The sequence below is a fragment of the Gavia stellata genome, chromosome 1, assembly GCF_030936135.1.
Source record: "Gavia stellata isolate bGavSte3 chromosome 1, bGavSte3.hap2, whole genome shotgun sequence".
In the NCBI taxonomy this organism is placed as follows: Eukaryota; Metazoa; Chordata; class Aves; order Gaviiformes; family Gaviidae; genus Gavia; species Gavia stellata.
Genome location: NC_082594.1, coordinates 34,563,670 through 34,587,555, shown reverse-complemented (window position 1 = coordinate 34,587,555; position 23,886 = coordinate 34,563,670). Strand labels below are relative to the sequence as shown.

General features: G+C 37.5%; 1 protein-coding gene across 1 annotated transcript in view; it reads left to right on the top strand.

Moving 5' to 3' along the window:
* The first annotated feature begins 9,176 nt into the window (after positions 1-9,176).
* Positions 9,177-23,886, top strand: part of NAA16 (N-alpha-acetyltransferase 16, NatA auxiliary subunit) — a 59,200-nt gene continuing 44,490 nt past the window's right edge. The window contains exons 1-5 of the mRNA XM_009812694.2: positions 9,177-9,297; positions 11,539-11,643; positions 15,827-15,984; positions 17,118-17,252; positions 23,324-23,477. Coding sequence (XP_009810996.2) covers positions 9,177-9,297; positions 11,539-11,643; positions 15,827-15,984; positions 17,118-17,252; positions 23,324-23,477 — 673 coding nt within the window. The remainder of the gene's footprint in view (positions 9,298-11,538; positions 11,644-15,826; positions 15,985-17,117; positions 17,253-23,323; positions 23,478-23,886) is intronic.

Genomic DNA, 23,886 nt, shown 5'->3' with positions numbered 1-23,886 from the left:
ATCACACAGTGTAAGGTATTGTCTGATGTTTGTTTCATTCCTAATATAATTGTGGATAGTATCATGCCTTTAATCCTTTGATTTCTTAGTGAATTCCACATATTGTTGTTGCACAAAATAAGGTTTGCTGCTCTAATTGCAAATGTGTTTCCCTTGAGGAAGGGCTAGCCTGTGAATATTTCATCCTGTTACGAGGGAGCTAGGTTCTAGTACGTCTTCAGATACAAGGCGTTACTCGTACTGAGACCAGTTTAGCCATTTACTCGTTTGACTTCAAGTAATTAAACACAAAGTCTGGAAGTGCATCTCTTTGTAGCAGTGACTTGTCACTGCGTAGTTCATTCAGGCATGTATCTTAGACTTTTCTGCGTGATGAATTCTTAAAAATTAACTGAAGTGCCCTATCTCTGAGGAGTTGCTCAACTTCACTGTAGTGTCCTTTTTGTTCCCCGACTTCTGCAATAATCTGAAGAGATTGCACCTTTGATAAAAGGTAAATATGCAAGTGTTTGCTGGTTTTGTTGGAGTTAATTAAATTCTTATTCATTAAATTCTAAAGATGTTTTTATTTAATGAAACAATAATGGATTACAAGCATGCAAATAGTCAGTCTCCTAGTAGTGATGTGAGGGAGTCACCAAGCCATAAAACTCAGTTGGGAAGGTATGGTGCAATGTTAATTAATGCCTTCCAAATGAGATGAAGTACATAGCTGAGGTAGCCATTGTAATCCAGTACTGGAGTAGTGGATGTTTGAAGTCTCTGTTAAAGATCCCTTCCTTTAAAGATAGCAGTATGGAGCTGTCAGTAAAAATCTTCTGGTGTAACTATAAGACTGATTTGTGGTGCAGTTGTTACTTATGCTGTGAAGGAGGGGCAGCATAGGAAGAGTGTAGGCTGTTGTCTTGATGCTGACTTTCAAAAGAGGTGGTGAGGATGCCTGGGCAGCTGCAGGCTACTAAAATGACGGCATTGGGGAAGATAGACTAATGGTAAGAGTCAGTAAGACTTTTATAAGGGAGAATCATGCTTTACAGTTGTCGGTGATTTGAGAGAGTCTGATTTGGAGAAGACGACTTTATCCCAATTAAGTATTCCTGTTTTAATTTTTCAAAAGGAGTTTGTAAATGTCATCATGAAAGGCTCATAAAGCAGGCTTCCATGGAATGGTGCTGGTTGTTTATTCACTCCAGACTTTTTTTAAGGAAAGTTCCTGTATGAATAAATGATAACTTTTCAGAATTAAATCCCATTGTGTTTTGTGCTGGAACTTTTTCTTAATTGCATATGGTTATATTGAACAGAACAAGCAATGAATAGCAAGAAGAGTTCAGTTGTACTAAACTACTCATGGCACAAGAAGCGAAGGCCACCTGAAAACATGCAGAAGTACTTCATGTTTCTGCAGTAAGTTAAGTCATAGCAAGTAAAATTGTAGATGAATGTTGGACTTTAAAATCCTAATTTAATGTAGACCTAGGTATGGGCTGTGAGCTGGATTGCTCCTACGATTTGAGATTTTTAGGGATTTTTGAAGTTCCATTAAAACAATTTCCTTGTATGGTAGTTGAAAGCTGGTGAATCCTGAGAAAAGAAAAATGCTGTTATGCCACTGCCCAAGTACACTGCAAGCCTAAATTTGCAGTGCTTTGTGCATTGCTGTTTCCCCTGGTCCTGCCCCTGTGCCTCCTCAGAAAGATGCAAGTATGAAATGATGTTCTTGAAGGAGAGAAGAAACTTAATACAAGACTCTGAAATTATGAAGAATCTGGAGATGTTATGTAGGACTTGCCTATTTTCAAGCTATCAGGCCTAGTTTTCGTTTTGGTAGAAATGGTGGCTGCAAAGTAGCAGGCTCCAAACAAAGTCCTTAGCAAAAAGTTATGCTGTGGAACCCTTTGCTGCAATGAAAGGGTAGCTATGGAAAGTTTTAGGTGCTTTGGGGTGTGTGTGGGGCGGAAGCCCTTCACTTTTCTGTGTGTGTGAAGATACACCCTTTGGCTCAGAGGATTGGTGAAGCACAAGTAAGTGGAGGGTGAGAACTGTAATAATGCTTGTCTTATTTATAAGCTTCTCCATGTGCATCTAACACTTGAATCTTACCTCTTGTGCCTGGTACCAGGTGGGTCTGATCTGTTATAATTCATGCAACTTCTTTGTCTGAATCACTGTGAAATCTTTTATGGAATGCTGAGGTGAAGTTAGTGTTTAAGGCTTGCATTGCTAATTGCCTTGAACTTGATTTAAGGTGTCTAAATAAAAGCATAACTTTTCTAAAGCCTGAGATTTATATATGTGTGTGTATCAGGTCTCACAAAACAGTGCTGATGTTGATAGCTTCATTTGCTTAACTGCTCACAGATGCAGTTCCACTAGCTGATGGAGCACCTGCTCAGTCTGAGTTCTTGCTAGGCAAATTGCAGTTTCATCCCAGGAGATGTGGCAGATTGGTCTATTCAGTACTTAGACACAAAGGGCAGATTAAAAACTAGCTGAAAATGTATGATGGGCCTATGACTTGTCTAATTTCTAGTGTTGCTGTTATGGTTTCTGCTTTGCAGAGGCATACACATGTTCATAAATGGTAGAGAACTCTACTAACTCAGTAAGTTGCGGATGCTAAGTGCGAGTAAGTTGCGGATGCTAAGTGCGAGTAAGTTGCGGATGCTAAGTGCGAGTAAGTTGCGGATGCTAAGTGCGAGTAAGTTGCGGATGCTAAGTGCGAGTAAGTTGCGGATGCTAAGTGCGAGTAAGTTGCGGATGCTAAGTGCGAGTAAGTTGCGGACTCTTTCTACTGCATGTTCTCTTGTTTCTGCCCCTTTGAAACAAAGGATATTGTAGGGATTCAAGTTGTATTGAGTGTGTGTGCACAGAATAGAATTAGACTAGATCTTAATTTAAGGCAAGCTTTTTAATAATGAGCTTCCCCCTTTAAAAGAGGCATAGTTTATAAGGCTGTTAAAGATGTCTCTGACAACAGGTATTGAAACAGCATTCTCTTATCACACATGTTCTTTCTGATAATAAATACAATGTAAGTTTTAATCTGTCAGTAACATACGATTGTAACTGTTACTGTACAGAATGCAGGGGGAAATGTTTTGTGTGTTCTGTATATTTAAACTTAAACAATTGAAAAAAGCTGGTTAAAGGAAAAAATGCTGTTGTATACAGAGAATCATGATAGTGAAAGCCTTAGATACTACTGTGACATTAGTACTTTGATCAAAATGTTACCACTATATATGATGCTGGCTGCCTGTTCTATTGTACACCACTATCTATGGGTCTGACTCAGCGCTATTCTGCATTGCCATGTCCCCAGGTCTGGGGAAGAACTATGTGGCGTGGCCTGTCCATTTTGACAATTGAAGCAAGCAAGGCTGGAGCTAGAGTGTCTTCCTCTTTTTATTTCAGCTGATGAGGTTAACCACTCTTACCAGCAGAGAATAGGAGTGGCCATGCATATATAAAATTCCAGTAGGGCTTGGGGGAAAGGATAGAACAACATGTTGATACTCTGGAAGGGTTGTCCTGGGACTAGAAATCTAAGATGCTGTGAGAGTGGGAAAGCAGTAATGAACTTGGCCTCCATGACCTGAAGCCCCTTCCAGCTGATACTTTTTTTCCATTCTCTCAAACATCAGTGAACTGAAATCAGTGCAGAGAGAGGATTGCTGTTTGGGGAACCTCATGCAGAGGTCCTTAGCCTGTCTCTGAAATTGAATAGTATTGTGATGCTTCCCTTTCCTATATCAGTATTGCAAAATATCCAAATATTTCATGATACAAGGAGCATTTCCAACACAGATGCTGAACTCTTCTGCAACTTAATTGTATACCATTCAAACAAGATGGTGTCAGACCTTGCTATCAAACTGGGGAAAGATTTAGTAATTATTATTTGTTAGCATAGGAACAGGATGTATTGAGTTGTGCCTAAAATCTGACTAAGGTACTTAGATAACTAATTTCATCAATTGTTGTGGGAAACATAGATTGTCTGTTAGATGCAGATGACATTGTTTTATAGATGTGCAATAAAACAAGGAAGGCATTTTAAAAGGTCTAAGTGTTAAATGCCAGTTAAGAATAATATGGACAGTATGCTGCTGTTCCTTTATTGATTGTGCCTGGTTTTGGTCAGAAATATGTATTAATAATTTGAGTGGCCCCTAAATAGTTGTCAGCTCCCAGGAAAAGTTGCTGATCAGAATTGCAGTCAGTGATAACTTTGAGGATTTTTACTGCTGAACTTGATCACCATTGTGGCTCGGACAGATTTCCAGCTCAGCTGACTTCCAGCATTCTTTCCATAGGGCTTGATGTGTAAGCCTTGTTGTTTTTTTTCTAGGCTCTGATGTTCCACATTTAGTTCTTGGGTTCCTTCCTTGCCCAGCCCCACCATCAGTGTTACATAGCAGACACACAGTTCAAAAAATTGAAGATGTAAGCATTGGGAATATAAGATAAAAATTTTGTTTAAATGAATCCTAGCTGTTGCCAAAAATCAAAATCTTGTTGCATCAAAATCTTGGCAACAAGAGAGAAGACACTACCTGGCAAGAAGAATGTTGAAACTCTGTCGAGTGCGGAGAGGTCTGCAAGCAGGATTATATGGAAGTGCGGTAGCAGGGAAGAGCAATAAACTTAAATTATGTTCTTCTAATAAAGCTTGAAGCTGTTTTTATTCAGTTACTTCAAAACAGTTATATCAGTTGAAATGCTTACTTTTTCTTATTGGTGGTTCTGATGGTCCACCATGTTTCTGGTGAGGCAGCCTATTGACGTGCAGACCTGTATTAATAGAGTTTGGGCTGCACAGGTAGAATCTGTTAAATTGCTAGCAGTGATTTGGATTTAGTGTTTGAGAAGTTCCTGTCAAGAGACAGCAAAACCAACTTCCAAATCGCAGTACTGTTATTAAAGAAAATTGCACATAAAATCATGGAACAGTTTGGGTTGGAAGGGACCTTTAAAGGTCATCTAGTCCAACCCCTCTGGAATGAGCAGGGACATCTTTTACTAGATCAGGTTGCTCAGAGCCCTGTCCTACCTGACCTTGAATCTTTCCAGGGATGGGGCATCTACCACCTCTCTGGCCAGTCTGTACCAGTGTTTCACCACCCTCATCGTAAAGGATTTCTTCCTTGTATTTAGTCTGAATCGACCCTCTTTTAGTTCAAAACCATTACCCCTTGTCCTATCGCAACAGGCCCTACTAAAAAGTCTGTCCCCCTTTACACATGCTCACCATGAGACTGGTCAGTGCGTCTCATTTGAATTGAACTTCTTTGCTGCAGCTCTGTTACAGCCACAGACCATCTTAAACAACTTAAAACTATTAAAACCTTTAAGTTGATCAAGTTGGTTGTTATGCTTAACACTGCTATGTGGTTTGATGTGATACCTATCCTTATTCTTTGAATGTGATACTACATTTTATTCAGCCTTCACATGAAAATGGTTTATGAAATACATCAGTACATTCAGAGGTACTAGGGACAGGGAGTAAGGAAGGGAATTGGTTGCTGCAACTGCAGTCTCTGTGAGTAGCCAGTTGAGACTTTCTTGTTGCTTCTCAGAAGTGAGTGTTAATGTCTGAGGGCTGTAAGGAGATGTTCTTCAGCCATAAAATTGCTGATCTGTGTATTAAACTCCATCTTCAGCATGTGGAAAATGTAAATGTTCTCTCAATACAAGACTTTTTTTAAGTGGCAAATGCTTTGTCTAGGGAGGTGTAGTCTGTAAAAGCATCCCTTTACTACCTGATGTTGCAAACAGTTGAACATAATTTACATGTAAATGGCATATGCGATTGAGCAGTGATACATGAAGTCCTTCTGTTTCGTAAGTAATGTTAGTGAGCTATTTAGATCCCTGATTCTGTTGATATTTAGTAGTGCAAGGGGGTTTTGTCTCTTTAAAAAAAGATGGTATGATATGAAAAATAAATTAGAATTTGTGAATGGCAGTTCCTTACGTAGAGGCAGCAAAGCACTGTAATGTAGGAGTAAAGTCTGTTCTTGCTCTTCATTGTTGTATCCTTGTTACTAGAACTTTTTACCTTTAGTTATTTCCTAGATGCTGTGCCTGTTTGACCTCTATGTAGAGGCGCTTGATACTTACCTGAAAGTGCATAAAATGATGTCTAGTGTAACTGTATGGCAAAGTCTACAAGTAGATTATATCTTTGAGTTAGTGTTGAAATGTTTAGATGTTTGCCAGAGGAGGTAACATCTTTCCAGGAATATCTGGTAGCAGAAGTTCTGGATAACATTTTGGCCTTGCCAAAATCTCCCTTTGAGGTTTCAAGTGTGTAAACATTCATGATTTGGCTTCAGTTTTAGCAGGAAATCATTGCCATAAAAGGGTGATGGGGAACCTCATGTTAAGCACAACAGATAAGGCTGTTTAAAAAGAACCAACCAAAACAACCCAGCATATTAGCTTGGGCTTTTAATATATCAAAGACTTAATGCAATGGGACAGATACTAATGAAAGCATTTCAGCTGTATTTGTCCTGACAAGTACAAACCTTGAGACTACATATGGAGACATCAGGTTTTTCCAACTATGAAATTCCCATCTGTACTGCAAAATGAAATGATATCGTATGGCATCAAAATCTGGTCTCCTGTAAACAAGATAGAGGTGGAGCATGGTGTGCTCACTTACAGGTTTTGGACCGACTGAAGTTTAAAAGCAGTCCATTCACAAAGTTTGGATGCTTTAAAGCACCAGGGTTGTCCATGTAACTGAATCTGTAAGCCTTTCAGTATATTTATGTATGTGGAGGATGACTTAAATAACTTGTATTGCTAAGCAAAGTCCTTTTCTCTTGTACTGGTATACATTTAAGCTGATGTATTGGTATACATACATAACTTATTTACAAATGCATGTGTATGTATGTATTTGGAGGGAGCGGGGCTGGGAAGTCACCTTTTGATTAACCGGCAAGGCTTGCCCCATGAGCAGTGGAATTGCATAAAGTTGCATTTTGTACTGATTCATTATGTTTCTGTAGTCAGCCCCTCTTTTGTCTAGTAACTAGTAGCTGGGAAAGAAATGCTGTGTTTTGTGTCTAGTTTTGAGCTAACCTGTTTATTGACAAGTACAAGTATGCTGGTTGTCTATCAGCAAGCCGAACAACTGTGAATGTTAAACCTGTGCTTCTTTCTCGGTGGAGAGCATTAACTTCTCTCTTCCATCCATCTGGTGGCCTTCAGAAAATGTGATCTTGTTTGTCCTCCAAAAATCTCAAATTTGTTTTTAATTATCTAAGTTCAGTTCTTATTCTAGGCCTGAGACTGAACTCTGTGGAATAAAATTGTCAGAACAAGGATAATAGATATGATTTCCTCAAGTAGTTAATCTATTTAAGTGCACACTTGACTCAAATAGCTTCTGTTCTGTGGTTAGGCATTGCTGTACACTTGGAGTTTCACTCAGCATTGCAAGAGTTGTAGAGTCATAGATGAGTGTTCACCCTGAATAAATTTAGAAAGCATACACAGAGTATTGTTGGTATTTTCTTATGATTCTTTAAAAATAATACTAAGCATCTCACGTTAAGAAAGAAAAAATAGATCAATGGGCAAATTTGACCTTCCCCTAGAGGGGACTCCAAGTCTTCCTGCAACCTGGGTTATTTCAGATAAAGATGTGGAAACTAGTTCTCAGTTTAAAATTCTCAAAGCGCTTTTGTTGCTGTTGTTTAAATGTTAATTGTCATAGTATAACTGTTTGCCTCTGATGGGAACTCCTTTGCCATCCTGCCAGAAGTCAGCCAGGCAGAGCAACCTGATCTAATGTCAATGTTAGCTCTCCTTTGTTTTGAGGGGTGATTTAGGTGATGACCAAAGGTTTCTGCTGACCTAAATTATTGTATCATTTAGTCTCCACTTAATCATGGTTAACTGCAAGTGTCTTGAGTTTCAGGCAACAAAGACTTAAAAACTGTTTGCAGTTAAGTTCTTTCCCACAGACTGGAGGAGAGCTCTTGTTTTGGCACCTTAGTCAATTACCCAAAAGTGAGCATAGGCATGTTTCTGTATTGCTTGTACCCTGGGAAGCAATGTGATGATCTATTATGACTGCAAAGGAGTTGCTACACTCTGCATTAATTTAACATAGATTTTTACCTCTGTCCTGGAAGATTGATGGAGTGGAAGTGATCTGTGAGAGACAGTTAAAGCACTCAAGCACATAACTGAAATGACATAGACAGCTATTCTCAGGAGAAGCTAAATTACAGCAGGACAATACACTTTATTAACTGAAATGGTGCCAAGTTAAGCCTGGTTTGTTCTTTTCAAGTTAGGAAGCTTAAATGACTTTAAACCACTTTCATGGTTACTGATACAAGCATGCCTTTAACTGGCTTAAGTGAATTTGTTTTAAAGTGATCAACTGTAGTGATCAGTAATTGATTTAAATTACTAAGACCTTACTGACTTATTAACATCAGGTGATATCTTTCAAAAGAAAAGGGACTCAGGTTCACATGTTTGTTTTTTTCTTGTGTTCCCACAGTTGAACTGCATTGTTTGCCAGTTGACCTAGTGATTAGGTAAATGGTACCCTAAATAAATCTAAAAGTAGCCTTTAGCTGTACTATTGCAGCTAGAAATTAATACATTTTTTTAATACCCAGGTAAGTTCTCCCTCCCCAGATATATAGATAGATTTTTGAGGTTACGGTAGGTCTATCTTACTTCATGGTTTGTCTCTTCCTTCCAAAAGTCAACATTGGCAACAAGGAAAGACTTCAGTCTGAGAGATTTCTTACTCTGGGAGGTCACTAGGCCAGGGAAATGGGTTGTTGAAAGGAGTGTCTAGACTCTTAAAGACTAACTCTTCTCAAAAATTATGTTAAGTCAAGATTTCTAACTTGGGTCTCTATTTTAATAATTTCTGAATTGAAGTAGACATTCCTACTTGCCTTTCCTATTTTTGTTGGAAAGGAATTACTAACCTTTTATAAAAAGGAGACCATGAGGTAGAGCATTGGCTGCATGTAAATGAAGGCAGATACTGTTCTGAATGCTGAAAAAAGGCAATGTAATATGGATAGTCATATTCAACTAGAGCTTTTTAGTGATATGATTACCATACCTTACTGAAAGAACTACTGCATTTGTAATAGTATGTTAAGGTACTCTGGTTTTAAATGCATTTCAGTCATTGTATTCCATGTTTTTTCCAGAAATGTTACGAACAAAAACAGTACAAAAATGGACTCAAGTTCTGCAAGATGATCCTCTCTAACCCGAAATTCGCTGAACATGGAGGTAACTGCAGACTCAAAGATTTATTTTTTCTCTTTTTGTGAGCTTAAATGTATAATCAGTCTATTCCATACTATTGGGCAAGAAAGGAGCCTGTTGCCGAGTATGGTCCTGTCCTTATGACTGAACAATTACTCTGGATTTTTGGTCTCTGTGCATTCAGACCAAGTTTCTACTCTAGCTCAGTCAAACACTCCTGTGCAGTGGGATGATGAAGGTCAAAATATATGGTGGAAGCACACCTCAGTGAAGCTTCCAAGTAAGTTGCCTTTCTAGGTTTCTGGGTCAGAATGCTTGTGTGGGTTTTTCTTTCCTGTTTAATAGTAAGCCCAGCCCTTTTTGAATATTACATGAAGGTATTCTGCCAATAAATTAAAAATCGTGCTTTTTTGTCAAGTTCATACTCTTAAATTTTCTGTACTGCATACTAAATTGCTACTTATAAGGAGCAAAGTTAAGTGTAATACTGTTGCTGCTAAGACTTGAAGCTAAAGACAGAATCTGGAGATCCTGTTCTGATACATATTGCAGGAAATGGGACAGCAAAATGTTGCTTCTATTTACATTTGTCAGAACTTAATAGGATACTCTAGTCTTACTGTATTACAGGTTTTCTGTTGCATGGTTGAGACAATCTTTCCTTCTGATATAGTGAATTTTGCTTGTTTGTCTGCTGTTGAAGCAACCTAACACTGAGTGTGCATGTACTGTGTCAGTAAAATTATTTTCCTATTTGACATTGTCAAATCTTGGCAAAATGTTTGACTAATCCTTTTTTTGTGCTTCCATCAGTGTCTGCTGTTTCTTTGTTGTCTTCATTACTTCCCTAGGGATAAAAGTACAGTTTTCTTGTTGCTTCAAAGCTAGAGCAGCTTGTCCAGCTCTGACCTAATGCATTTGTCTCTACTAGCACTTGTGATTTTATAACATCGCAGTATACATATTTCTTTTTCTGCTCTTGCTGCCTCTTAAACTTTTCCAGGACAACTAGCTGCCTTGGCAGTCCACATACTACTTGGGCTCTGAGCCACTAATAGCTTTGAAGCTTGGGAGCAAAGCCTGGCACGAACAGCTGAAGAAGAAATAAGTGAATGAAATGACCTGATGGGAGGCCACATTGTTGTCGCACTTAGCTTCAGAGACAAGGAATTTGAAAAATTTAGTGAGAAGGTGGCAAACAGATGGATTGCTGTGGCTGGACAGTTACCTCCCTGGTGTGGGAAAAGAGGAGTAGCTTGCCTTCCTTCCCACAGTGGGGATATTATTTTCAAGCTTCCTGATATGACTGGGAAGGTATAATTCTAACTTTCTCTGTTCTTACAGTGTGGAGGTTGGACATGTTAAAAACAAAACAAAAACCTTGGCTCATTTTGGGTTATCGTTCACTTTAAGTGTACTTTTTCAGGAAGTGGTGTTAAACAGGTCTATCAATGAAACTTCAAACTGTTATGTCTGACCTTGAGATGATGGGCCATTGCCATTAATACTGGGGAAAAGGTTGCAATTGGAGGAAAACCAGAGTACTGTGATGAAAATGTGACTAATATGCTAACAGCAGCCAAAACTAAGTGGTCTCTTACTTAGCAAAAAACCTGAAATATGAATCTGGAACAGCTTTCAGGCATAGTGCATGCATTACATGCAACTTGTTTCCCACAGTGTTACTTGAAGAATGGGGGAAGAGAGGGAGCAATAGTCATACCAATGTATTTTTTGGAATCTCGTGCCTCTCAGAATGTTGATTAAAATGCTATTGCTTTAAGAAAGTCTTTTACCCCCAAAATACTGTAGCAGGAAATATGGTCGTCTTAACTAATGCTTTGTAAGCAACCTGTAATAGCGGAGCTGACTGTGACAGAGATCTGTGTCATTAGGCTGTGTCATGCCATAATTTTTTTCTTGTTCTGCCTACCTGGAACTTGAACACACATTGAGAAGCTCTCCAAAATTGCTTTAGCTTGTTGTTAACTCCCTTAAAGCCAGTTAAATGCATTTTCTAATTAAATAAGTTCGTGTTGTCTGTGTTCATCACATCTGTATGATGCTCTGCAGTGGCTGTCTTAAGACCAATTTCAAGAAAGGAAATGCTTCCATATAACAGTCTTCAGCTGTGCTAGGCTGCTATCCTGATCTATATTTATCATTTAATGGGGAACTTCACTGTGGAACAACTTCAAAGGGTATCTGCACTGTGCAACTGGCACATGGGAAGTCAGAAACATAAGTATATGGTATTTGTTACAGAGACGCTCGCGATGAAAGGACTGACCTTGAACTGCTTGGGGAAGAAGGAAGAAGCATATGAATTCGTTCGTAAAGGACTTCGTAATGATGTAAAGAGTCATGTCTGTATCCTTTAATACAAAACCTGATCTTTTTGCTATGAGTTCTCACTTATGTGTGTATAACTTTGTTGCTACATCAGTACATACTTTTGAAATATATAATGTGGTCTGTATAAAAAGTTTTAAATAAGGTGTGTACAGTGAATATTAATTGGTAATGAAATACTTGAAATAAGGTTTTATTTTCCTTTCTACAATTTTGCAGCATCTTTTACATTTATATCTTAGAAAAAAAACATTTGTGGTCTTTACTTTCTGCAGAGAATAGGTATGGCTTGTAAAATATGGCCTTTTTTAAAGTTTTCTTCTCTCGTAGAAAGGTATTAAAGAAAACAATCTAGAGGTGATCTAAAAATACCTATTTGGCACTAAATTTTAGATAATGGTTTAGGTTTACTGGCTTGATGACTACTACTGTTTTAAGCTTGTCTTCCAAAAATTTTTACCTGTGAAATACTTAACAGCTACCCAAGAGCTTTGAGAGTAGCTATCTTCTGTTTAAGCCACAGGTAGGAGGCTGCTTCACATTTGCACAGAGTACCTTACTTATTCTGTATGAATTTGAGTTTCATGTTAAGGGGCAAATTTCCCATTAAGTATTTAAGTTTTTAACATGAAAAAAAAATCTTCCTTTAGTATCACAGGAAACACTTTCTGATGGCCATCTAGTTAGAACAAAGGGATGGCTGTTTACACCATTTCCATATTAAATGTCCAGGGAGCTTGAGGTTGGGAAAAACCTCTAAGTGTGTGGAGGTTATCAGAGTTACTAGAGGTATGCCATAGAACAATCCAAGATAATTTGTACCTTATTGATCTTAAAAGCGGAACACCTAAGGAATGCCAAAGCAACTTGAATCTGTGTGTAAGAAGTCAGGGAGCCAAAGAATATGGGCGAGTTAGTGGAGAGTTTTGGGGGATTCTGATTCCTAAACAAAATTCCAGAGTGGGAATTCACTAATTCTTGTCAGCAATTCATCCTGACTCTTAAAACTGTCCAGAAGACTTCCCTCCAAATGCTGGAGGGATCTGTGCTTTTTCAGATCTAGTTTGGGGAGTGGGGTGGTCAAAGGGACCTTCTTCCTGGACAAGTTTAAAAAATTTGATTTTTCTTTTTGGTTATGAGTTTTAGTGGATTTTTATCACTGTTCTACTGACTTCTTAAACTTATCTTAAGAATAGTACAAGGGTTTTCGTTTTCTGTTCAGAGAATGTGTAAACTCATCCAAATCCTATTAGGCACAAATGTTCTTTTTTTTTTAAGCTGCATCCATAGAACTAGCTCTGACAAAGCAAGAAGTTCCAACTTTTTGCATTCAAGCATATTGTTACAGCTCTACAGAGACTCCCATAGAGTAATCTGTCTATGCAGAATTACTTCTTCAGAGGAAAAGCTAGCTGATACTGAATTAATTGCAGACTAGGCATCAGGTTTGTCACAGTGCTTTCAGTTGTCATCTCTTGGTAAATTCTCAAGAAATAGCAAACCTCTTTTACTATTACCACACTTTAAGAGCACCTGATGTGCTATCATCATGTCACTACCCAAATATCCGAATCTTTCCTGATCGTGGGGCTCCAGGACATGGGGAAAGTCGAGACTAGGGGAATATATATTCCAGCCCATGAGAAACAGATCTGAGGCTGAGATTTTTAATAAATGTTCGTTCTACATTGTTTGCAAAGGCTTGTGACTAGCCATGAAGTTCTGATGAAAGCTTGAAGGCCTGTTGATCCTCAGTGCTACTTAAGCAGAGCTTGGGAGGTTCTCTAAAATAATGTTTACATTTCCTGTTTTTGTGTGAGATTAATGCCTGTCATTTGGTTTAAAGGGAGAGGCAGGGGGTAGCCGCTAAAGTCATCTTGTTCCAGTAGCTGGTTTCGAGAAGGTGCATCTATGTACTGTTATTTTTACATAATTTTACATAAAAATACATATTTTACATAATATGTCATGTGGTGTTACTTTCTTGTGGTAACACTTGAATGTGCTTTTGGTGTATTTTGTCATCTGTGCTTTTTAGAAAGCACCTGGTGCAGGGTGTTTAAAATACAGTTGGTCACTTCAGTGTTATGGCTTGTTTAAGGAGGAGTAGAAGATTTTAATTCTTCTGCAGTTCCCCGTATTGAGGTTTGGGGGAAAATGGCTGTTGTAAAATTGTTTAGAAATCCAGAAATTTTTTGGTTAAACTACAAATGAATTTTGACCCATTTTTGGATATAACTTGAGTAATGATCTGGTCAGAGATCTACACTTACTTCAAGAATAACAGTTTCAGATAATGGCATGTTATACTCAGGACACTGTAGGAATGCATTCAAGACTGCCCAGAGCTATTTACTATAATAAATTGGTGGCACTGTGCATTATTGGCTTGTATCAGCTGTTAAAATTTCTTATGCTTAGTCTTGACTTCTGTACACACTTCTTACTGAATGGGTTTATGCTTTCCTTGATTGCTTCGTGAAGAATATGATTTATGGAAGATAAAACCAGTTTACCAATTGAATCCAGGAATGATAATGATGCCTGATAAATTACTCAAAACATCATCTTGGTCTAAGTACACTGTTAAAGTGCACATAAATTCTTTTGGACTGAATTGTCTTGCTCTAGGCGAGAATATAAAATATTAGCAGTTCTGAGGCAGGTATATTAAGATGCTAGATTTAACTTTGATCCACATCTTGAATACTTGAACTCAAATAGGCAAGGGAGGATTTATAGAAAAAAGTAGCAGTATTAGACCAACTGCTGTAACTGTATCCAAAATAGTTTTGACCCCCTTTCCCGTTTAGTCTTAAATCATCACGGCAGCAATAGCAGCTTTCCTAGCAGTCTCTAAGATGCATATGGCGTTTTCATGTGCTTCAGCTGGCTGAAATTACTTTGATGTTCCTGTAGAAATGCGAAACAGGGTCTCTTGCTTGTGTATTAGAAGTTTACTTCAGATTATTCTGGCAAGTTTTTTCTTTTGGCTGGAGTCTTATATCTTTTATTCTTGATAATTACAAGCCTGTTTTATATCTTCGTATGTAGAACTTACTTCAGGACATGAGTCTTTCTAAAAGACGGAACTTAACAGTTCTGTTTCTTTGCTTAATTTGACCAGGTTAACCCACTGAATTTTTAATGTGCTTTCTCAACTTTTTGAGATTAAAAGTTTAGAAATGCTTGTATCGTTGGAGGGAACAGTTGCTTCTGCTTCAATTCAATAGCATAAGAATTCTTAAATACTTTATTTATTAGTGCTATGAGTTATTTGTGCCATCTTAATTGAAAGCAGGTGAAGCATGCATATACCTGTCCTGGAGACTTGCTGTATTTTGCTGCTTCAGGGCCACATGGGAGAGCTTCTTGAGAGAATTTTTGAGCCACTTCTAATTAGAAAATCAAAGTAAGTTCAGATTTACTGCTGTGGAGGATGTTGCCTCAACAAGCTGCTAGTAACCTGGAGTAGCAAAAGGTAGATCATATCAAGTGTTCTTTATATCAGTCTCCAAAAGTCATATTAAAATAGACACGATTGTGTAATGTGTTGCTATGACATATGTTGGTTTCATGCTTTGAATGCAGAATCTTTCCAGGATAGAAAAGGATGCTTGTGAGAGAAAAGTCTCTATTGAAATGACACACTACTGATGGAAATCTGAGATGCTGAGAATGTGACAAAGACTTCTGCAGAGAAATGCTGATATTTCCTTTTATCAATGAATAAAGTGTAGCTCTGTTTATCCCTTACTGTAAAATCTGGAGACTAATTGAGGTTACATATAGGCAAGTGAGGAAAAGTACAACTTGTACACCAATTGTATTATTAGAATGAGATACTTCTAGGAGTAAGAATTCCTGCTGTAATTACAGTAGTATGTTTTAAACAATACATCTCTAGAACACATCTCTAGGAATAACTCTTCTGGGTCTTGTGGAATTTGGATCATTTAGTTTGTATAACAATGTTTTGGGTGGGTTATGAATGTGACTTAACAGAAGGTTTTTAAATGAGACTTTCTTGCTTATTTGGCAACATTTATTTTAAAATATGTCAGTAAAGTCTGGCTGCAGTAATCAAGCTTAATTTATAAGGGTGCTAATCTTTAAGATGTCAAGTTGTTTGGTCTGTAACACCAAAGCACTGCAGTTACTTTCTGAAAATTGTGAATGTGTCTTCCTTAACGTGCATTAGGTTGGCACGTCTATGGTCTTTTGCAACGTTCTGATAAGAAATATGATGAAGCCATCAAGTGTTACCGGAATGCACTCAAGCTAGATAAAGATAACCTACAGATCTTGAGAGACCTCTCTCTGTTGCAGATTCAGATGAGGGATTTAGAAGGATATAGAGTGAGTATTCTCTTTGAATTCCCATTTATTGCTGTCAGCATTCTCTTGTTATTCTAGTCTATTAAGTCTTTTATTGGTAGCAATTCTGTTGCTACTTGTTTTTGCTGTTTCAGAAGTGTTTTAAGTTCTTGTTTAGGAAAGCATGAAAACGTATTGCAGCAGAGCTCCATATAACGTTGAGAACAGAACTGGAAGTACAGTTATTCTATACAATTTGACTTGTGGGTCACTTTGTAAAACTTTATAGTTCTCAACTCACTTTTCACTAAAATAGTGAAAATAAAAAGGATAAGACTTAAAGCTTAGCAAGTAGGAGAACTTACTGTGCTATTGTGAAGTACTGCAAATGGTGTTTTGGGTGTGTATACTGAAGGTGGTTTTGGTGAGGAATACACTATCACGTTTCTTTTGAGTATGTGGGAAATTTGCCCCATGATGACTGATTTCTTGAATCCCAATACTGATTTTGTCATAATAAAACCTTAAAATTTATATAAAAACAGAGTTAGTGGTTTCAGAATGGCTGAACTTGATTTGCCTGTGAAAGGGAAGAGTCTTTCTCCTCTTCCATCCTCAACTTCATTTGAAGTAGAGGACTGGATTGTGGGCTTCGGCATTAGTTGGTCTCTTTCACTGAGGATGTTGAACTTCGGAATGCAAGGAAAGGGAATAACTGACCCCCTTCCTGAGTCAGATCATATCCCTGAGAAGTACTGCAGTAGTTTAAATATGAGGACCTTGTGCCTGGGCATGAGGAGAGTGGGACTTCTTTTTCAGTGGCAGTGAGCTTATGCTTTCTAATGGTAACTCCTCTTGATGAGATTTCAAAGCTCTGTCTTTGGAAATAATTTAGGCCCTTAAGAGAGGTACTCTTGAAAATGATACCTTTTGTGTCCCAACAAATAGATTTTTATGCTTTGTGCCATGACTCCTATATTTAGAATGTAGCCTCCAGATTTATGAGATGGAAACATGCTGCTTTTCCCCATGCTGCTAGAATTTTAAAAATTGCCTAGGGCTTTTAAAAGATCTTTTAAAATATTAGACATACTGGTGGTAAAACACAATAAAGGAGTAGTAACTCTTTTTTTTAACATCTCTGTTATTTTTAAATTGCTTTTCTTACACTGAAGGAGACAAGATACCAGCTACTTCAGCTGCGCCCCACACAACGGGCTTCCTGGATTGGATATGCCATTGCATACCACTTACTAAAAGATTATGATATGGCCTTAAAACTACTTGAAGAGTTTAGGAAAACCCAACAGGTAAGACTTTCTATTCTGGAAAGAGAACACTTTCTGTATAAGAGACAGAATCTGAGGAATGAATTAGGAAGATCTAATTGGAACCAGTTAAGAATTAAGAAATTTGTTATTTGTGGAGCTTTGTGCTTTGAGCAGAAAGATTTCCAGCAGTTCAGCAGCTGATGCAAATTATACAGGAATACTTTTTCCCCTTGCAATAGGCTGTTAAGGTTGAGGATAATGAGTAGACTGATGGGGAGTAACTGAGTAACTTAATGTTTGAGGCTTGTAGCTGAAGAAAACCTGTGGTAGTCCTGTCCCTTTACAGTAGGTAAAACCTCAGGAAATACTGTTTAGTGTTGGATGTGCTTGTTTGGCCTTTCTTCTGCCATAGCCTGGATGCCATTGCATCTCTACAAAGACTATGAAAAGAAATGTTTTCATTGCTTTGTATGCATCTGTATATTATGCACTTAAAATCAGTGCTTGGTGTCAAAGCAACGTGAAAGCATAGCTGAAAATTCTTTGCGAAGATTTGGTGTTACTGAAACTTATTGGAGTAAAGTACTAAAACTTCAGCATTGTTGGTACAATGCTAAAATTGCTGAGTAAACCTTTTTTGAGAGACCATTCCCTTGTTCTGTTATTGGTAATGCAGAACTATAAAGTCTGAAGTAACAGAACAGAGTGCATATGTTGATTATTCTGTAACATGGAAAGAAAAACCATGTTTGTACGTGCATTCAGCTTGGGAGGCGTGCTGGAAATATCATGTGCAGATACTAAGATATTACCTGACCTACAGATTGTGACTTTTTTAAACAAAAATCTTGCATCCTCTCTGAGAACTGCATTTGAGATCTTACACAGCCAGAATGAGACTAACTGTAAGAAAGGAAATTAATAGTTGCTAGGAGGGAGCAGTGTTTGTGCCTTGATCATGTATTGTGGTCAAACAAAGGATGTTGCAAGCCAGGTGTATATAGCCTGGTATTTCAAAAGAGCTGTAACTTCAGTGTTGAATAAAAACTGAAAACAGTAAGTTTAAATGAAAATTGGGTCACCTTTTATGAGTGTTTGACAGCCAAAAAGTCATGGTTCTCAAATGAGTCAGCAGAGCCCAATTGGAGTTCAGTGTCAAAGTGACTGTTTGAATTAGAAAGAATATGTAATAGATAGAAAAACTGCAAATGAAGTGTAAGAAATTGAGGTTATTTCAAGGACTAAGAGACCTTAACAGTGGTATTGGCCCCTTGGAGAGATTGGAAGTGATTCCGTTAATGTTGTCTTTTCTAAAAGGTTGTGTGTAAATATACTTGTTTGAGGGCAGTCATGATACACTTTTCAGTCTAGTGACTAAGCCAGGTTTAAATACTATCTGCCACAGATGAACTTACTAAATCAGTTGAGTCTGCTGTGCAAGTTACCACAATCTTAAATCTCACCCTAAACCAAAGAAATCCTGAGAAGATCTGAAGCTGTGATGCCATTTCTTAGTAAAACTGGAAATATTTGGGAAATTTCCATAAATAAGAAAATGGTTTGTACTTGAACAGTGAGCTGTTTAACTGTTGACTAGCATAATAGCAGTCACAGGCAAACAGTGGAAAAGCTGGTTAAGCATTAAATGACAGAAATACGCTATGAACGTTGGACACCGTGAGTTTACAGAAAATTAGTTGTGTCAAGTCTCCCCTCTTTTTTGAGATTGGTAGAGACAGTTAAGTGGTATATTGTGTTTTCTCCCCCAAAACACTAAAAATAAGGATGACCACATTAGTTTCATTTCTCTTGCAAATAGTCTTGTGCTTTGCTATGCTAGCTCCTTGAGGAGTGCAGGCCCGTGTAGAGTCCCAACCACTGGAAGAAAGAATCTATGTGTTTAGTCCAGAACAGTCAGGAGAGCTCAAGCAAACTCACAGCTCAATTTTGCCACACTTTGGCTCTTCCGCAATAGTCCCTTAATGTACTTTCTATGTGGTTTCTGGATATTTAACAGTCCTGCACTTAAAATAGCTGAGTTCAGGTATTTCGTAGATCTTTGAGGAGGCAGACTTCTTGCTTACGTTACTTTCCAAGCCTCTCCCCTTGCCCTGTACACTGTATTCGCTCCGAGTCAACAGATGAGCTTTTGTGACTGACTTTATAGAATATTGCATGTGACTGTGATAAAAGGGTGTTGTTCAAGGTTTGAAAGGAGGGTTGAAAGACTGAAGGGTTTTCAAGTCACTAGTGAATGGGAATCTTCAACAAACTGATTTCAAGGAGTTCTATGGCGATCTGTATTAGGCCTGATACCATTTACCATTATTCTTGTTGAATAAAGAAGTAAATATGACATGTAAAATGCTTCTGTCTTAATGATTGGTAAATAATGGTGATACAGGGTGATCATATGTACTTGGATTACTCAGGCAGCTCTGTCCATTCAGATGTGAATTAACACAGCCAAAACGAAGCAGTAAAACTAAGAAAAAGATCAAGGAACTGTCATTTTAGTGATTGTAGGTGAGTATCTGAAGATGTAGTATTACAAAATAATGGAGCTAATCCAGCTACAAGCTGTTGCCAAAACCAGCAGTCTGACTTTTTCCTGTGTGCTCCCACTGCTTCCTTGTGCAGCACTGGTTGACTCGTGGAGGGCTGGTTCAGGAAGCCAAAATGACAGAAAAATAATCACTCTGTTGAAGGATTGATTGGCTGAACTGAACAACTGTGAGGTGAGAGGGGAAAGAGGAAGGGGAATAATAGAGGGAAATGAACTGCCTTTGTTGATCCAGGCTGCAGTTAGATTGACTTAGCTTGTAAAAATTGTTCCTCGGGGCAGACTTGTGGGTGAAAAGTGGGAAACCACCCTTGTTTCTGAGAAGGAGCAGGTGTTTTCTCTATAGAGCACTGATTACTGGGAGATCAAGACTTACTGATGACAACTTAAAAAGTTAGAAAATGAAAACAACAATATGGAAAGATAAGAGGACTAGAGAAAGCGTTGTCTAGTGAAGGGCAGAGATTCTCTCTGTTTACTGTATGCAGAAAAAACCTAGGTGTTTTTAGTACAGTTTAGATACTGATTTTGGGAAGCATGATAGCTAGAAGATTGCTTAGTGGGGAAAAATAAGCAACAAGTAGTGGCAGGAAGTTGAGCAACAAACTCAAATGATAAAACACTTTTTATCACTGACAGTTTTATTTTAATGGCTAAGTTATCATTGGAAATGGTGAATTTTTTGTCTCTTAGTGTATCCAGGTCAACATTGCCTGTCATCTGAAAGCTGTAAATTAGCCAGATGCACAATATTTCAGTCAAAAACAGGTTATGAGGTTGAATGCAGACATCACTGCAGGAAATATAACAGCCTGTGCTGTCCAAGTTAAATCAAATGATTTAAGAGTCACTTCAGAATTTAAATTTTGGGAACCAAGGTGTAAAACAACTATGCAATTTGTTTTACTGTTGTATGTCCCATTTTTCCTTTCTTCTTTTCCAGAACAAAATTTTTATTCTTAATTTTTATTTTATTCCTAATTTCTGCATCAGGCCCACAATTACAGATATGGACAGAAAACCTCTGGAGTTTTGGGGGTCTGCTCTTAGGTATGTTTTGGCTGCATCTTGTCACATTATTTCAGTGACAGTTATGTTAGGGCATCTACAGTTGTAAAATTGATTCTTTTTTTTGGTCCAGGAGAGGAAGAAATTTATTCTGAAACAGTAGAATTGAGTTCAAGAGCAAGTTGGACATCTTGTGCAAGAATCATAACTCTTCTGAGGGGAGGGAGAAGTAAAGATGTATTGTGCAGCAGTAACAATGGCGTGGAAAAAACTTTTTATAGAAAATTTTGTTCTTTATAAGACAATCTGATTATTCAAATTAAGTACTGGAGTTATAAGCTGCTTGCCTTCTGATGAATTGCACGTTTAAATCATTTACCTGATGAGATTTCGAAATATCTTTACAATCAACTTTTCTTAAAACTACTTTTAAAAATGGCTTTTCAAATGGAGCGACAGTAAGTGCAGTATCTTTTTGGTGGATTTTCCCTATGTGCAGGGGGGAGTTCATTTGATCTTTTTTGACATTATGTAATTTCTTTTGTTAGTCCTGCCAAGCCAGAAGAGCTACGAGAATGTTAATTGATATCTGTTTCTTGTCTTTCTGTACACATTTTTTAAGTGTTTTTGGAATAATCTGTTGGGATAAGGCCTAAAAACAATTCATGGTGTGCCAGAAAGCTGGGCTACTTGTGGAATTTAGCTATGTATATTGTATTGGAGGGGAGGATATTTTTATGGGGAAGTGAAGGAGGAACTAAATTGGTGCTCTGCAGTTTCAGTTCTGTGATATTGCAGTAAGGATAAGCAGGAATACATGCTTAAACGCTTAAGCCTTGTTGCATGTGTCAATTATGTGAAGCAGTTAAAAACGCTTTCCAGGTAACAATGTTTTTATTAGTGTCTTCCAATGTTTAATATGGGTAAAATTTGAGCAAAGGTGGAATCAGAAATAGAGCTGCAGATAGAGGAAATATTCTTTACGAAATGAGTGGGATTCTGTGCTACCTGCTGACTCTTTGTGCAAGGTCTAGTCTTGCTCCATTAGCCATCATTTGCTCTAATATGTTAGCGTTACTAAAAAAAATACTTGAATGCTGTTATTTTCAGCCCTAAAACTGATGTTCATTCTCAGTATAAACTTCCTTACAGTATTTTATTTAGTTATACTGTCTTTCAGAACACTTCTATCTAAAAGGAAATCTTCTAAAAATTCACAGTACTATAAAAGATGCCTCTAAAAATTCATACAGCATGTAAACAGAAATGTGAAATCTCATAGAACTAATCTGTACTTAGGGAAGGGCTGGAAGTAGTGGTTTAGGACAAGATTCTTTTAACATGAATGTTAACTTCAACCAGTTTAATGTTTTGGTTTTTTTATTGTTTATTAAATTATTTGGTTCTTTAAAGACAGAGGAAAAGCTTTACTCAAGCAACAGAAAAGTAATAGTAAACCGTTTGGTGACCAATGTGACTTCAAAGTGTTGCTTGTTCAGGAAGAAACAAAGTATGTAGTGTCATGGGAAAGAAAATCATTAACGTTTATCAAGCTCAGCTGCTTGTTATCTATTTTTATTATTAAAAAAATGTTAGACTATAATTGTCTCTCCTGCAATTTCTGTTGAGGCAGTATATTTCACATAGTGAACTGTTGTATAGATCTGCTGGGCATTGCAGACTTCTGCATTTGGTCTCTGAAAATCTTGCAATTTACTTGTAATTGAAGTAGATTCTGTGTATATTAGTGAAGAGCATTTGGTATGAAATAATTATAACTCTGGCAAGACTTTTCATTGCCTAAATACACTTTAGGGAGTTATCCCTAGGAAGGAATACTTCTGATTGTCATCCTGTTTCAGTGGCTGATGTATCACTGGAAGGTGGATGACCCACTAGTTTTACTATAGCCTGTAGACAAAGTCCTAGCTATGCAACTGGAAGCAGACCTCAAAATAATTATCTATTGCTTGAAAATACTCTGCATGCTTGTGCACTGTACTTCCTAGATTCAAATGTAGTACAGAAAACACTTGGTTAGAGAGAAATAGTTTGTTTCCTGTCTGAAAAATTCTAGTTGTCAGCTATGGCCAGTATTTGGGTGGTTCATTGCTCTTGGAAATAGTTTCATCCAAAATTTTTGCTATGCTGAAAATGAGTATTGTGATATTCCAGCAATCTGCTGTGGAACTTAAGTCAAAATTGTTACGGAGTATGTGAGTCCTTCAGAAGGAAAAGATTACCAAGATCTTTGCAAATTTTATTGAATTGTATGAGAGAAGGCAAGGATTCTGTTTTTTAATTAGCTCACACAGTGATAAAAAGAGATACAGGAATTCTTTTAAACTGTTCTCTAACAAAGGAGATCCTGAGTGAGTAATTTGATTATGAACAATGGGAGTTTTACATTTTCAATGTTTGGATGTATATATAAATAGACCTGATACATTTTGTAGCCTGAATCTTATGTTCTGTAATATTGCATACAGTTGAGGTCCAGGTAAATGTTAACTAACCTATTGCTTTTTTCCCTCTCCAGATTCCTCCTAATAAAATAGATTATGAATATAGTGAACTGATTTTATATCAAAATCAAGTGATGAGAGAGGCAGATCTATTTGAGGAGTCTTTAGAACATATAGAGACATATGAAAAGCAAATATGTGATAAATTAATAGTAGAAGAAATCAAAGGTAAGTTACTCTTCCCTCAGCCAGTTTTGTTTTAAACTTTTGCTACTGACTTTCGGATATGATAAAGCAATAAAAGTAAAAAACATGTTAAATCTTTAATTGATTTGAAACAATTACTATAAGGAAACTGGTAACACCCAATTTACAATTTTGTGCTCAAGTAACTTACCCTACCAAAGTGAATAGTGGATGCAGGTAGTTTAACTTGGGTTGACACAGGAACAGAGATCTCAGAGATTATTATATTGGTGCATACTAGAGTAACTTTCTGTAAGTCAGCGCTTGTATAACCCAGTTTTAATCTCATGAAGAATACTGTTTGTACTACGAACTGACATATTTTTTGACTGCAGTATCAAATTCTTGTTCCCATGTTAAGCTTTCTTATGTACCTACTTGTATTGCCCTA